Below are 16,973 nucleotides of genomic sequence, written 5' to 3'. Positions count from 1 at the left end.
TAAACCTTAACCATCTCCATCTTAAAGGAGGTTGGTTATCTGGAATAGAATTGGATTTTAGGATGCATTGAGCCTTAAACCTTAACCATTTCCATCTTAAAGGAGGTTATCTGGAGTAGGATCTTAGGATGCATTGAGCCTTAAACGTTAACCATCTCCATCTTAAAGGAGGTAATCTGGAGTAAAATTGCAAATGGGGCTCTTTGGTGCTCAGGAAAGCGAGGTTCTAAAGATAAACTTGGCCAGCTTCAAAGTTTTTCTCAGCTGTTTCTGTACAGTCTCCCCTTCATGCTGTTAAAAACATATTAGAATAATAATGTAAGAGGTTTAACTTGATATAAGTATACTAATTTTTAAAGAGTTAATACTAGTTAGCTTAATTGATCACAGTTTGATCTGTTTCCGTGCTAGTCAACTTTATTTTTTATTTTCTGTTCTCTGTAAATCCAGCTTCCATTGCTAATTCATGTTATTGATCTTGAGGAGCACAGAGCTTGGTAGAAATCTTTCATCTCTATTTTTTAAAAGCTAAGGGTTTAAGTAATTTGCCTATTAGCAAGTTATTTATTATTCTCTATTTATTAGAGAATCGTATGTTATTATAAGAAATTTACTTTGATGTTATTTTTTAAACATAATATTCACTTGTTTAACAGGAGAAAATTACCATAGGGTTTGTTTTGTTTTGTTAACAGAATAAATTTAAACGTGAAGAGAAAACAAATGGATGGAGAATAGACAAAGCATTCCGTAAGTATTAACACCTCTTTAAGAATGAATTGTTTGAAGAGCCCCACAAATGACCAATATTTTGTCTTTGGTCTCAGTGTGTTTTAGGTTTGTTTTATCTCCCTCTATTGTCATAGGAAGAGTAGCACTGGAAATTTTTCCCTTTAGCAGTTTGGGTCTGGCAGATATAGATTTGTAGGCAAGGGAGTAACTAGAACATCAAGAAGCAATTAAGCAGGTTTCTGAGTCCCAAGAAATTAGAGGGACTGAGGAAACCATTTCCAAATGCTGTTTATTCTGGGGGAATTGTATTGAAGAAGTTCCTTGTTTCTGGAAGACACTATTAAATGATTCCTTACAATGGTAAGTCCATTATTCAGTTGGTAATGCAGACTACCTGCCCTGTTCCAGCTGCTGTTGCAGGCACCGAGAATATCACGGTGAGCAGGACAGCTGAGAATCCTGCTTCTACAGCCTTCAGTCTAAGTGGGTGGGGGAGGAATATAATTGGTGAGCAGGATAATTTCAGATAGCGATTAATTTCTAAGAATCAAAAAAGAGCGAGTGTGGATATTCAGGGAAAGTCTGTCTAAAGGTGTGACGTTTGAATTTAGACCTGATTTGAAAAAATGATGTATACCTTTCGGTTTTTAACTAATAACCTCATTAAAATGAGGCTGTTAGTTTCTCTTTAAGTCCAGAGAAATACATCAAGGGATTTGTAAAGAAAAACAGAATTAAATGTACTGTTTGAAGTAGTTCCTGTATCCTTTGTTTGGAAGATAATTATCAACATTTCATGATTAATGTGTTCTATGTTCATTTGCTATAGTGCTAATCTTAGGAAAAAGTTCTAAAGAGAGGTACTTAGATTGTGTAGCTCTGTACGTTTATTTTCTGAGTCTAGACACAAAGGTAGATGAGTGGACACTGCACCTTATCAATGTGGTATTGAGTCCTCAGGAAAACCATTTCCAGGAATGGCTCCTGGAGGATCTGGAATGTTGTAGTCCTCAACTCTCTCCATTTTAGAGAAGTGGTCTTGAAACTTTTCATTATATTTAATCAGAAAAGAATCCATAAATCTATGAACAGTCTTTATGGGATGTGGAGTCATTGTTAGACCATTCTAAAACCTTTAAAATTCACTGTTTGGTGCTGTATAATAGAAATTATTTTACTGTTAATGGGTATTTAGTGGAATAGTCCTGATTAATGTTCATTTACTTCCTCCTTTGCTGATATTTGAAAGAGTAAATTGTGAAAGGTTGTAATAAAGTGAGCACATGAAATTGAGAACTTCTTAGTCATTCCAGTGTTTTAAAAAAGTATATTTATAACTATGCACAGTGTAATTTATAGTTTGACTTTTGATAAATAATTCACCTGTGTAACCACCACTCAAACAAGCCATGAAACATTGTCATCACTCCAGAAAGGCCCCTGTTTTCCCTTTCTAGTCAGTCTCCACTCCTAATCCCAAGCCAGGCAACCACGTTTTTCATTTGAATCATCATAGGTTAGTTTCTCTTGTTCTAGAATGTCATATTTTATTGTTCAGTGGGATTCTGTTATGTGACTGTACTATAGTGATTAAAGTTGTTTGTTCTCTTGCTGATAAGCTCATTTGCTTTTGATGTTATGATACTTAAGAAAAATTAAAACTTGGAAGTTATTTCCTTTTTAAATAAAAACTTGAAGGTTTTTTTTCTTTTTAAACAGAGGAAAAGCGCCCTTTTGACTTCGATTTTTTTGCTCATTTGCTTCAGAAAGTTCTTGCCGAAGAAGAGAAAAGAAAACAAAAATCTGTTAAAAATCAGAGTTCAAAGGAGAAGAAGTCCTCTAAATCACGGAAAAATGTAAAAGGTACTTATTGAAAAGAGTTATTTTACTTAGTAAGAATAGACTTCCTGTATTGTCTGTAAAGTCTTAGGGCATTCACACATGGTTCAGGCCGCTGAGACCATTAAGACGTCTGATCGGAGGGCGATGGTTTTTCTCAGTTTTCTGGTTAACTGGCCACGAACAGCAGCTCCCTTTGTAGTTTTATAACTGGTGTAACTGGGCTGTTGGCATCTTCTTGTGTCTGGGCACAGTTGTAGTTACTAAAGGAGAGTCAGAATTTTGAGGTGTCATGTTTGCTTATTATTTTTCTCTGTAAATCAAATCTGGCTCAAGAGTCAAATATAATGAAAAATGGAAGTCTAATACGTTGAGCTTGTGACTAAATTGTATTGTTTGAGCACAACTTATTTCTGAGGGACTTATACCAGGTAGGAAATTTTTTTATGTGGTTATTTCTATTTTTAGGCTTATCTTTTCTTAACTGTTTGAATTTTGATCTAAGGACAATGTTTAGCTATAATCTTATAAAGGATCTTTGAACTATAGGGAACCTTATGTGTTAGCTGTACATCCCTGCCCCTTTCCTTTTGTTTTAATAACCCAGAAATAACCTCAGAGATCCTGTCATTTTTTCTTAACGTATCACAGTGTTAGTAGTGACAGCAGCAGAATTCAACCTAGAACTGGGAGAGTCTGTGATGGGGGACCCCAGGAGGACCCCTAGATTCAATTATTTGCTAAGACTCACAGGACTCAGCATATAGTTGTACAAATAGCTGAGATTTATTACAGTGAAAGAATGCAGAGCAAAATTGGCAAAGAGAAGGCACAGAGGTCCAAGTCTCGGGGAACCAGGTGCAGGTGTCTGTGAGTCACACGGGATGCACTTAATTTCCCAACATCATCTAGGAATGAGGTGTGTAAGGGGGTCCAGTGCTTAAGACCGCACCCCTCCAATGCAGGGAGCGTGAGTTTGATCACAGGTTGGGGAGCAAAGGTGCTGCCCTGGCTACTCAGATTAAAGAATCTGCCTGCAGTGCAGGAGACCTGGGTTCGACCCCTGGTTTGGGAAGATCTCCTTGGAGAAGGGAATGGCTACCCACTTCAGTATTCTTGCCTGGGATATTTCATGGACAGAGGAGCCTGGTGTACTACAGTCCATGGGGTCACAAAGAGTCAGACGTAACTGAATGGCTAACACACTGGGGAAATAAGATCCCACATGCTGTGTGGTATAGCCAAAAAATAAAAAGTAAAAAAAAAAAAAATTATCTACCAGGGAAGCTTGTTACCACGTCAGCACCCAGGGTTTTTATTTAGAGGTTGGTCATGTATACACCATATTCCTGGCACATACCAGAATTCAAAATGCCCAGAAGGAAAGCAGTTGTTCAGCATAAACCACATTGTTTGTTTAAACAGTTTAGGTGCAGTGAGCCACTTTCGTCAGTTAGGCTGACGGAACCCCAGACCCAAGTTTCCAGACACAGCCTGTGGGCCAACCTTTTATGCAGGCCTTTCAAAGGAGTGCAGTGAGCCCTGCTTTGTTAACTCTTTCTGCACAGAGCCAATATAGAACTTCTTTCTCTAGAGCTTAGTTCCCTGTCTTTCTAAACGTAGTGTTAAAGACTGCAAAGTCGTTTCATTCTTTAGTCAATTTTTTAACTTATTTAGCCCTGGGAAACTAAAATAAATATACTCAGTTCAGTTCAGTTCAGTCGCTCAGTCATGTCCGACTCTTTGCAACCCCATGAATCGAAGCACTCCAGGCCTCCGTGTCCATCAGCATCTCCCGGAGTTCACTCAGACTCATGTCCATTGAGTCCGTGATCTCATCCTCTGTCGTCCCCTTCTCCTCCTGCCCTCAGTCCCTCCCAGCATCAGGGTCTTTTCCAATGAGTCAACTCTTCGCATGAGGTGGCCAAAGTACTAGAGTTTCAGCTTTAGCATCATTCCTTCCAAAGAAATCCCAGGGCTGATCTCCTTCAGAATGGACTGGGTGGATCTCCTTGCAGTCCAAGGGACTCTCAAGAGTCTTCTCCAACACCACAGTTCAAAAGCATCAATTCTTAGACATGCAGCTTTCTTCACAGTCCAACTCTCACATCCATACATGACCACAGGAAAAACCATAGCCTTGACTAGACGGACCTTAGTCGGCAAAGTAATGTCTCTGCTTTTGAATATGCTATCTAGGTTGGTCATAACTTTTCTTCCAAGGAGTAAGCGTCTTTTAATTTCATGGCTGCAGTCACCATCTGCAGTGATTTTGGAGCCCAATCTATCAATAATCTTGTGATTACTGTGGAACAGATGATAGCATAAGTACCCCCATTGTAACTTATTTAACGTGAGAACTTTTCAGGTATTTTGTTACAGGTCAGAATTTAAAAATTGCTGATTATTATTCTGATCAATAAATCCAGTGTTTTCTTAATTTTAAAATCTTGTTTGACTTTTTTTGAATAAAAGTGGAGACCTGGGTTCAATCCCTGGGTTGAAAAGATCCCCTGGAAAGAGAAAGGCTACCCACTCCAGTGCAAGGAGATCCAGCCAGTCCATCCTAAAGGAAATCAGTCCTGAGTATGCATTGGAAGGACTGATGCTGAAGCTGAAATTTCGATAATTTGGTCACCTGATGCATAGAACTGATTCACCTAAAAGACCCTGATGCTGGGAAAGATTGAGGGCGGGAGGAGAAGGGGACGACAGGGGATGAGGTGGTTGGATGGCATCACCAACTCAATGGACGTGAGTTTGAGTAGACTCTGGGAGTTGGTGATGGACAGGGAGGCCTGGCGTGTTGCAGTCCATGGGGTTGCAGAGTTGGACAAGACTGAGCGACTGAATGAACTGAACCCACTCCAGTATTTGGCCTGGAGAGTTCAATGAACTGTTATAGTCCATGGGGTCGCAAAGAGTCGGACACGACTGAGCAACTTTCACTTTCACAAATGACATTGAATTCTATTGTTTTTGTTTTTTTAAATATAATGTATTACGTTATCTTTTTCTAGAATATTAATTTTCTTTTATTTATTTGGCTGTGCTGGGTTTCAGTTGTGGCACTCAGATCTCCTTAGATCTTTAGTTGCAGCGTATGGGATCTAGTTCCCTGATCATGGATCAAACCTGAGCCCCCTGCATTGGGAGTGTGAAGTCTTAGCCACTGGACAACCAGGGAAGTCCCCATTATTTTACCTTTTTGATATAGTTAATTGTTAATATGTCTTCAAAGAAGAGCACTAGAAATTGTTTAAAAATCTTTGCTAATAAGGTTGTTCATTGTAAAACAAATAATAGAGAAAATTAAATTCTTGAACTCTCTCTCCTACATTGCCCTCAAAGTCAAATTCTTCAGCTTTCTTTGGGATAATTATTAGTAAATTATGAGTTAGTATGAAGGTGACAAACGCTCAGTTGTGTCCGACTTTTTGTGACCACATAGACTGTAGCCCTCAGATTCCTCTGTCCATGGGATTCTCCAGGCAGGAATATTGGAGGGGGATTGTCATTCTCTTCTCCAGGGGATCTTCCCGACCCAGGGATCGAACCCAGGTCTCTTGCATTGCATTAAGATTCTTAACCATCTGAGCCACCAGAGCAGCCTTTTAGTACAGTAACTCTTTTCTATGATATGCCTATATATGTTTGTGTCTTGGAATATATGTAATTTTTTTCCTTAAAAATGAGATGATACTGTGAATATTGTTCTGCAACTTGAGTTTTTAAATGCAACAATAATTTTTGAAATCTTATACATTACTGCATATAAAGCTACCTCTTTATTTACTGCCTAGATTTCTATAGCATTATAACTTACTTAGTCATTCTCTGTTGGACAGTTTAAGTTATCTTTAAATTTTTGCTAAGACATCCTTAAGTATTTATCTTCTCCACCTTTAAGCATTTTTCTATAGATTGTTTTTGTAGTTATAACAATTTCTCTTACTTTCAGTGAAAAAAGTTGCTAATGATGATCGAGATGAGTCTGTGAGCACTAAAATTTCAAACTCAGGAAGGTCGCAAAAGGATGCTCAGACAGTTGAAGAAGAACTGCAGTCTCTGACTTTATCTGAACAGGATTCAGAACAGAATGCATTAGAACTAGACGTAAATCAAAAGAAAAGAAGAAGAAAGAATCAGGGTGAGGGTAGTGAACAAGAAGTGCATTTTTCAGGAAGTGCCACTGTTCAGCCAGGCTCTTCTAAAGGAGAAAAACACAAAAGTAAGTTTATTACATATTTTAACAGCCCCTATATTACTTGTGAAGACGTGTATAACTTAACTATGCTCCTTCTGAATAATAGCAGCCAGTGATGAGTATTCCTTGGTTCCATATTCATGGTACTGTGTTAAACCCTTTTAATTTAAAGAAAAAATTATTGTTAAAAAAAATGAAGTGAAATGAATTTTTTCCTCTGAATTTGTCTTTGAGAAGTGTTACCTCTTAGGTACTCATATTAACAAGTCACATGTATATAGTTAAATGTGTACTGTATCTGTTAATAAATCACGGGTTTTCATGTCCTACCTCTACAGAGCCCCTCTATGAACCCAAAATAAGTTGTTTAATTTGTGTAAAAGGGGTGTGTGTGTATGTGTGTGTTAAGTCGCTGCAGTTGCTCCACGTCTTTGCGACCTTGTGGACTGTAGCCTGCCAGGCTCCTCTGTCCATGCGATTATCCAGGCAAGAATACTGGAGTGGGTAGCCATTCCCTCCTCCAGGAGATCTTCCTGGACCTTGGGGATTGAACCTGTGTCTCTTAATGTCTCCTGCATTTGCAGGCAGTTTCTTTGCCACTAGTGCCATCTGTAAAGCTCTACTGAAATAAATATTCCTCAATTTTTTCTTTTGTTGAACTCCCTAGAGTGTAGACATTTTGACACTTCTGAGTTCCTGGGGAATGAGAGCTAAGAGTTAAGGGACATCTTAGTTGCTTTCTTTAAGAGTTCATATATAGATTACTATATGTGTGAATACATATATATAGATTACTATATCTAAGTAATATAGATTACTTAAAACAGATAGCCAAGTAAAGAGAGGAGGAAAAGATAGTAGCAGACCAGAACAATCTTTCTGTAGAATTTAAGTTTTATGTGGTTTGGCTTCACCAAGATTTTAAGTGAATCCTGATAGGTAACATAGTGTGATTTATAGGCATCATAATATTATGCTCTTTTGTGGCTTACGATTAAAGATATTACATATAAAGGAGAATAGCTCAACTATTAAGAAATTGCACTTTGGGCTAGTTTCATAATCCTTACTTCATAGGGTTGTATGTGAATTCCTTTGTGCTTTTAAAAATGTTTTTGCTATCATTTTTATAATAATACGCATTTTGTATTAATAGATAAAGGCCTGTGTTTAAGTCCTGAGATTAATGAAAATGAATCCAGTAAGGAACAAGAGCTTCCCTGTGTACAGGACACAGATGACCTTGTGGGTTTATCCTCTAGTGAAGACGCTGAGAAAAGAACTGACCCTATTCTTTCATCAAGGTATTTTTTGTATGGTTACTCACTTTGTCTACATCTTCTCACAGATACTGAAGGAGGAGTGTGAAATCTCCACCTGTAATTGTGAATTTGCCTATTTCTCTTTTCAGTGCTGGTTATTTTTTTCATGTCTTTTGAAGCTCCTTTGTTAGGTGTGTACATTTATAGGATTGTTGAATCTCCTTGGTGAAATCACCCTTGCATCACTTGTGTGATATCATTCTTGTCTTGCTCTTTGTTCTGATGCTTGCTATGCCACTACAGCCTTCTTGTGGTTAATGTTTGCATAGATTTATCGTTTTCTATAAATATTTTCTCTTAACTTTGGTTTTCAGCTGTTTGAATGTGATATATCCTGCTGAGAGTTTTTTGTTTGTTTTTACTCCCAGTAAAAAACACATGAGATCTACTCTTCTAAATGAGTTTTTAAAATGTGCAAAGTTGTTAACTGTGAGCACAGTGTTGTACAGCATGACTGAAACTGTCTGTTGAACAGTAACTCTGTTTCCTCCCCATCTCTGGCCCGGGTAACCACCATTCTACTTTCTATTTCTATGAGTTACTTTAGATATTTGAAATACGTGGAATCACATAATATTTGTCCTTTTATGAGTGGCTTATTTCACCTAGCATAATGTTTTCAGGGTTCATCCATATTAAAGCATATAATAAGATTTCTGTTTTTATGGTCAAATAATATTCCTTTGTAGGTATATATCACATTTTCTTTCTTTGTTGGTGTGTCAGTGAATATTTACAGTGTTTCCATCTTTTGGTTATAATGAATAATGCTGCAATAAACATGAAATTGAAGAAAATTCTAAGAGATCTGTTCTCAGTTCTTCTGGATAAATGCTCAGAAGGAGAATTGCTGGATCATATGATAATTCTGCTTTAAGTTTTTTGAGGAGCCTTCATACTGTTTTTATTGTGGCTGCATTTTACATTCCCACCCACAGTTCATAAGTATTCCAGTTTTTCCACATTCTTACCTGCATTATTTTATTTTTTAAAAATTAATATATATTTTTAATTAATTACATTTAAAAAATTAATATAATAGCTCCTAATAAGTGTGAGATGATAACTTACAGATTTGATTTGTATTTCCCTGATGATTGTGATGTTGAGCTCTTTAAATGCTTAAATACTTGTTGGCCATTTGTGTATCTTCTGTGGAGAAATGTGTATTCAATTCCTTTTCCAGTTTTAATAAAAAATGTTTATTTCTCTTTTGGTTGTACCTTGCAGCCTCCTGTGGGGTCTTAGTTCCCTGGCATTGAACCCCTGCCCCTGCAGTGGAAGGGCGGAGCCTTAACTTCTGCCAGGGAAGCACCCTTTTCCAGTTTTTTAATGGAGCTATTTGTTTTTCTGTTACTAAGTTGTAGAAGTTTCTTATCTATTTTGAATATTAAGCCCTTGTCTGATACATAGTTTACATATCTTTTTCTCCCATTCAGCAGTTTGCCTTTTGCCTTTTGATTGTTTCCTTTGCTCTACAGCAGGTGTTTAGTTTGACATAGTCCCACTTGCCTATTTTTGCTTTTCTCACCTGTGCCTTTTCTGTCATGTCCAAGAAATCACTGCCAGTACCAATCTTATGAAGCTTTCCCCCTGTTTTCCTTTAGTTTTCTCCCTTAAGGTGTTTTATCAGGGCTCTTTAAGGTTTAAGCACCTTAAAGCACCTTAAAAGGTGTTTTAAAGTTTTTAGTTTTATCCTTTAACGCAGTGGACCATGGTTTCAGTCCCTAGTCCAGTGACTAAAATCCCACAAGTTGTGTAGCACAGCTGAGAAAGGGGAAGAAAAAATGTTACCTTTAAATCTTTAATACATTTTGAGTTAATTTTTGGGTGTAAGATAAAGGTCCAGTTTCTTGTGTGTGTGTATGTGTGTGTATGTGTGTGTGTGTGTGTGTGTTTCTAGCTTTCCCACATGATTTGTTGAAGAGTCATCCTTTTCCTATTGTGTAGTTTTGGCACCCTGGCAAAGACCATTTAATCATATATGCATGGGTATATTTGTGGGCTGTTTTTTCTGATCCATTGGTCTGTGTATACCCTTTTCTGAAAAATCTGATGAAAACCACTTATTGTTGTAAGGCCGGACCTGGGGGCCCATGATGGGCTGCCCCTCCTCTCCCTCCTGCCTGCTGGGGAAGTCCCTAACGGAAGGAGCCTCCCAGATCCCGGGGACCAATGACAGCACACTTCACCAGCTAAAGCCGCCCCACCCCAGCCACGTAGAAGGACCTGTCAGCCCGCGACGCCTCGGCCTGGCGACCTATCCGAACCCCCGTCCTTCTAGCCTGACCATCCCTCGCAATGAACATATAAAAACCACCCCCAACACGGACCGGGCCTGGACTTCCTTGACCTGCCTCGTTCGGGTCCAGGAACCCCGCCCGGGAGCGCTTCCCCATTAAAGCCTGTTAGACACTCTTTTCGGTGTCCTGGTCGTCTTTACCTAACAATTGTCATGTAAAATACATGTATGCACGTGTGCCAGTTTATTCACACAATTCAGAAGATTAATAGTTTCTTTGAAGAAAAGCCATTAGACCTCAGGTCTTTAACTTGCTGGGTAACAGATATCTAAGTTTTCATCTCAGACACGCAACTAACCTCGTAGACTATGCACAAAACAATACTGATGACTTTTTTTAAGGGGGGAAAACAATCCTGTTATGACTGTTTAAATCCCATTGGTTTTGTAAAATAGTGAGCTGATTCTATAATTGTTATGTCCATAAGAGTGAAGGCTCATGAATGGTAAAGACAATTTTGGGAAACAACTCTGGAGATGAAATTATTCTAAAGCTAGAGTAATCAAAAGTGTGGTACTGGAAAAGGGCAAGTTGACTGAGGAACTGGATGTAGAATCTAGGAAGAGAAATTTAGGAATCTGATAGATGGCAGAGGTAGCATTAGCAGTTATCTCCCATATCCTATGATAAACCATAATGGAAAAGAATATTAAAGAAAATATATGTGTGTGTGTGTGTAACCAGATCACTTTGTTACTGCTACTGCTAAGTCACTTCAGTCGTGTCCGACTCTGTGCGACCCCGTAGACAGCAGCCCACCAGGCTCCCCCATCCCTGGGATTCTCTAGGCAAGAACACTGGAGTGGGTTGCCATTTCCTTCTCCAGTGCATGGAAGAGAAAAGTGAAAGTGAAGTCGTGTCCGACCCTTAGCGACCCCACGGACTGCGTTGAGTAATAGGAATTAACAATATTATAAGTCAGCTATACTTCAATAAAAATAGATAAGAAAAAAAAAGAAATATGTACAGTAAAAAAGAGATTGGCAGGTAAAGATTGAGTTACTCATTCATTAAATGGTGTTTAGATATGAAACAAATGATAGTAGACCCCTATTTTGCCTTATGCAGTAACTTGCATAGATTAAAGATGACATATATAAAGCAAATCTTTAAAACTCTTAAGAGAAACTGTAGAAAAATATTTTTGTGATGTCAAGGATTTCTTAAAACATAAAAAGCACAAAGTTTAAAGGATAAAATTGATAAATTCAACTACAGTAACATTAAATACTTCTATTGACAAACGTCTCCATGAAGTAAAACACAAGTTGCTGATTATGAGGTTTTACATGTAACATCTAACCTGAAAAAGAATATACAAGGAGCACTGGGAAGAGAAACACCCAGTAGGAAAAAAAAAAAAAAAAGGCAGCAAAAATAAAGCATGGCTAAATGTGAATTTGTGTTGAGATTGAATGCTGGCCACTAGCTAGTCATTGTCTATGTTACCGTTAGCTGAAAGGCTTCCCGGTACAGCACTCCTCTCCTTCCGTGGTGCTCCGTGAACTCCAGCTTGTGCGCACTGGAACTGCGTCCTTGATCTCCATGACTCTTGGGTAATGCGGTAGTACTGTGTGAAGGACTGCCGATGATACATTTTAATGAGATAATTCCTAAACTTTACACATACATTTGATTCGTGAACCCCGTGTAGTTAAGAGGTTTTCATTTTGTAACTTCTTGAGCACTTGCCCTGTTCATTGTGGCTGTTACTGTCTCCTATGGTACAGTGTTTTAATAACATGGTGCGAGGAAGGGTCTCAGAGAAACCAAAATACCCGTTTTGTTTATCCCATGATATGAAGGATCATCTTTCAGAATTTTGACTTTGTGTATTTAAAAAAATCTTTTAAATGTTTAGTAGAAGATGTCTATTACTAAAAGGTTCTTTTTCCCAATGTATTTTCATTTGCTTCATAGTCAACAAGATGTCATATCAGTAGCAACTGAGACTGCAGAATCAAACACTTCAGACTTGCCTTCATCAGAAGGTGGAGTTAGAGCATTGTGTGAGGTGAATAGTGCTGAGAGTAGTTGTACAGAAGAAAGAGATGTTGACCTAAAAGATAAATCACTGTAAGTATTTTACATGGTAGGATTTTAAAATTTGTTTTTAAAATTTTGATAATTTGTCATTAAGAAATGATCATAATGTTGTTTTCTTAAGGGATTAGGAGGGTACTAGAGTCTGACAAGTCTGAAAGCGACTTCACTTTCACTTTCCACTTTCATGCATTGGAGAAGGAAATGGCAGCCCACTCCAGTGTTCTTGCCTGGAGAATCCCAGGGACGGGGGAGCCTGGTGGGCTGCCGTCTATGGGATCGCACAGAGTTGGACACTGAAAGGTTGTTGAATCACGACGCCGGGATTCTTGGCCCCCAGAGGAGAAGAATTCAGTCTGGGGCCAGAGACGAGGCTTGATTGCTCAGAGCTTTTGTGTAGTAAAGTTTTATTAAAGTATAAAGGAGATAGAGAAAGCTTCTGACATAGGCATCAGAAGGGGGCAGAAAGAGTACCCCACTGCTAGTCTTCAGCTGGATGTTATATAGTCACCAGCAGTATGTTAATGAAAGAAAGGAATGTCTCAAAACTTAGAATGGCACCAGGCCCCTCACCCATAAGATGTATTTTGGGATAATCTTGGCACTAAATGGTTTATCTTGGGCCATAAAAGGATTAACTTGAATCTTGAAGAAGGGCAGATCACCATACAAATAGCTTCATTTACATAGATTAGAGGAACAGTATAACATACTGGTTTATCAAGTAGGTTCTGAGCCCAAAAGGCGAACCGACTTGAAGACAGAGTTTGGGGTAAATGCATAGCACATTAGCATAGCTTAAGATAAACATTTCCATAAGAAAAAGGCATTGGTTATCTCTAGGTTTGAGAATAGTTAACTTCAGGTGAAATTAGGTGTCATGGCAACACCGAATTTTAAGAGAAACCTCCTTTTAAATTTGTATAGACAAGGAAAAAAGATCTCTAGTTTGTTTCCTCCTGCCACTTAAGAGAGATAAAATGTCTGACACTTGCAGGCTATTTCCTCCATTTGGAGACCCCTGGCCTTCCTGCCTGTTACCCTCTCAACACGACTGAAGTGACTTAGCAGCAGCAGCATAGACCATTTAGTATGTAATTGTACTGTGGCCTGAGGGACATCAAAGTTTTTATATTTTATTACAGAAAGATTATCTTTTATATCTGATATATAGGAGTTATAGCAAAGTGGTAACTTACAATGAAATTCTAAAATAATTTAGAAACCTAAATATTTGCTGTGAGATTTACTTGGTCTGAGTTATTTTTCATACCTGTTGTCAAAGTAGTAGATTTTGATATTGATACTTTAAAGAGATTATGTGTTATGCTTGCTAGTGTGAAAATAGTGGTTAAATTAATACCTTCAGTAAAAACAATAAAAGCACTGCAAGACTTTTCCTTTGAAAAGATATCTAAAAAATTCAGATTTCCTTTTTGTCTCCTTTATAACTCCTCTGATGGGCTTAACAGCTGTTTAGTTTATGAATTTTTATTTTCAGTAAAGCATGGTCACATTGAGAATCAAATTTATTTGTTTTTTTAAATTGTTTTTGGCCGAGTGGCTTGTGGGATCTAAGTTCCCCGGACAGGGATCAAACCTGTGCCCTCCACAGTGAAAGTGCAAAGTCCTAACTACTGGACTGCAGGTAATTCCCAAGACTTACTTTTTTTCCAGTAAAAATAGAAACTAGTCTTTGGAATAGGCAATATATTCCTGGGGTTCAAACATTCAAAAGTACAAGAAGTTACACAGTGAATTATCTCTTCTACCATGGCCCCATTTACCCTAACAAGTAAATAGTGTTACTTATTTCTGACATTCTTTCAGAGATTGAAAAATGAAAACACAACCAAAAAAAAAAAAAAACAACTGACATTAAAGCTAATACAAATACACAAAGTCCATATTTTTTTTTTACTCTTTTCACAAACTTAGTGGTAGCATAGTATACTTGCTGTTTTGCAAGTTTTTGTCTTATATCCTCATATCTTTACATAAAGGCCTTCTTTATTCTTTTTATAGTTGCATACTGTTCTGTTGTATGGATGAATTACAGTTTATATTATCTGTGCCCTGCTGATGACTCTATATGTTGTTTTTACAGGCAGTGCTTAGAAACTTATACCTCTGCCCTTTGACCTTTGTGCAGTGTATTTGTAGGTTAAGTTTCAAACATGAAATTGCTAACCCAAAGGATATATTTGTATGTGAGTGTGTGTACATTTATATACATTTGTGATTTTAATAGACACTTCCAAAATGCTCTTCCTAGGAGTTATTCTAGTTTATATTTCCACTAACAACATAAGAAATCTCTGCCTTACCAACAGTGTTACAAACTTGGATTTTTGCCAGTCTTGATAGATTGTAAAATAAAATAGTGTCTCAGTATGATATATCTACCTCCTCCTCCTTTTTGACCAGGCGTGTGTAATTTTTTTATTTTTTTTCCCTTCAGTTGCTTATTTAAAAATTTTCTGTACCTAACGAAATGTCAAAAGAATGGAATAATGAACATTTGTATATGATTCCCCTTAGAGTCTCTGATTCTTAATATCTTTTCACATTTGTGCTTACTTGCTCTACTTTTAATTGGTATTCAGTAGGTTTCTCTTTGGGAGTGAAATTGAGCATCTCTTCACATTTCAAACCTATCTTTATTTTTATTTATTTTTTGTGAGCTCATACCCTTTGTCCAGTTTTCTAATGAGTTATTATTGGTGTTATTTTGTAGGAGGCCTTTACATTTTAGAGAGGTTATTCTCGTAATATGAGTAGTAAAACATGCCTGTTTGTAGTTTGACTTGCAACATATCTTTTGGCCATGTAAAAGCTTTTTGTTTTTATATTGTCAGATTTCTCTCTTTCTCCTTTTCTTTTTTTTTCCTCTTATGGCTCCTGATTTCCTGATTTTTTAATCAAGTTTTAGAAAGGCTTATCCTATTTCAAATTTATAAAAGAATTGATTCATTTTTTCTCTGTGGTTTGACTTAAATCTTTGATTCATTTGGAATATATTGCAAGTACAATGCAAGGGATGAAACTTATTTTGTTCCCTAGTATTACTAGTTTTCCTGTCACCATTTAATTGACTATTTATTAAAAAGATACATTACTTTTGTGTTCATTTCATTCTATTTTGAAATGCTAACTTTATTGTATGCTAAAATCTTATGTATTTTCAAGTTATCTTTTTTTTTGTTTCAGTTATGTTATTCATATATTAGTACCACAATATTTTAATTATCGATGCTGAGTATTATAAATATCTGATAAAACAAATTAGTAATCCTTCAGTGCTCTTGTTCAGTTTTCTTTGCTACTTTTATTGTAAGTAAGCTTAAAAGAGTTCTTTTCTAGCTCTAAATGAATTTTTAAAGAATTTTCCAGAATTTATTTAATATGCCTGCATGTTGGTAAAATTTGAAGGATGTTAATTTTCTAGGGAACCTGACCAAACAGAAACTATTAAACCAATGACAAGAGGACGACTCCAGAGACCTAAACCCAATTTATCGAGGGCAGTTGGGAAGAAATCAGTTCTTTCACGAGGTAAAACAGATGCAGAGGACAAGAGTTTACATAAAGAAACTCCTGTTGAAAAGGTATGGAGTAAGAGGCATAATGGAAATTAAAATTATAAAGTTTTTTTCCTAAGTAGTTGGGAATAAAAATGTTTAACTTGTAATTACAATGTAAATGATAATAAAGCCAAGATATAAGAAATTCACACATTAATAAATTGTCTTACTAGCCTCATACCTTTTCTTTAGAATGTCGGATATATCATTTTGAACATCCTTAGTAGTGATAAAGCTATCTTTTGTTTACTTACATAAGATTTTTATTAAAAGTATTTTTTAAACCAGCTATAGTGAAATTATACCCACAACTCTCTTTTCTAAACACAGATAGATTTTCTCTTTTTATGAAAATAAACATTTCTGTATTTTTTAGTTATAACATATATTACATTTAAAACTTTTTTCTCTGAAACTATTAATTTATACTCCAGTTGTTTTCTTTTTTCAGTTGATCTTTTTAATAGCTGCATCAGATGAACATTATTATTACTTTACCTGCCATTTCTTGGTGTTTAGGTTGTTTCCATTTTTTTTTAACTCTATAAGTAAAAGCAGTTTTGTAAATAGCAAAGAATAAATTTCTAGAGGTGGTAGGGATTACTTGGCCATAGTATTTAAAATGTATTTTTGGCTCTTGTTATGTATTAACAAACTGACAGTCAAAAAAAAAAAAAAAAAAAGAATCTTAGAAACTTGCTGGCAGTCCAGTGGTTAGAACTCGGTGCTTTCACTGCCTGCCTGGGGAATTAAGAACCCACAAGCCATGCAGCGGTCCCCCCAAAAATCTATTTACATTTCTGTAAGCATTATGAATGTTTGCTTCATTATATCTTTGCCAGTATTATATTATTAAAAATGCTTTATTTTTGCTAAAATAATTCTTTGAATTTTAGTCTGCTTTTTTCCTTTTATGTGAAATCTTTCCATACTTTTTATAATG

The 16,973-nt window shown here is 36.7% G+C and overlaps 1 protein-coding gene across 5 annotated transcripts in view; it reads left to right on the top strand.

Annotated features, from left to right (window-relative positions):
• Positions 1–16,973, top strand: part of BDP1 (B double prime 1, subunit of RNA polymerase III transcription initiation factor IIIB) — an 82,470-nt gene that overhangs the window by 15,505 nt on the left and 49,992 nt on the right. For 3 of the 5 annotated variants that reach the window (XM_027980020.2, XM_012096786.3, XM_012096784.3), the window contains 6 exons: positions 696–750; positions 2,452–2,595; positions 6,533–6,802; positions 7,935–8,082; positions 12,324–12,479; positions 15,895–16,054. In XM_027980020.2, coding sequence (XP_027835821.2) covers positions 696–750; positions 2,452–2,595; positions 6,533–6,802; positions 7,935–8,082; positions 12,324–12,479; positions 15,895–16,054 — 933 coding nt within the window. The remainder of the gene's footprint in view (positions 1–695; positions 751–2,451; positions 2,596–6,532; positions 6,803–7,934; positions 8,083–12,323; positions 12,480–15,894; positions 16,055–16,973) is intronic. The other 2 variants (XM_060400237.1, XM_012096785.3) reach the window with 1 other exon arrangement.

Source organism: Ovis aries, chromosome 16, assembly GCF_016772045.2.
Source record: "Ovis aries strain OAR_USU_Benz2616 breed Rambouillet chromosome 16, ARS-UI_Ramb_v3.0, whole genome shotgun sequence".
Lineage (NCBI taxonomy): Eukaryota > Metazoa > Chordata > Mammalia > Artiodactyla > Bovidae > Ovis > Ovis aries.
Note: the sequence above shows the minus strand (reverse complement) of the source record. Positions and strands in the feature narration are given on the sequence as shown.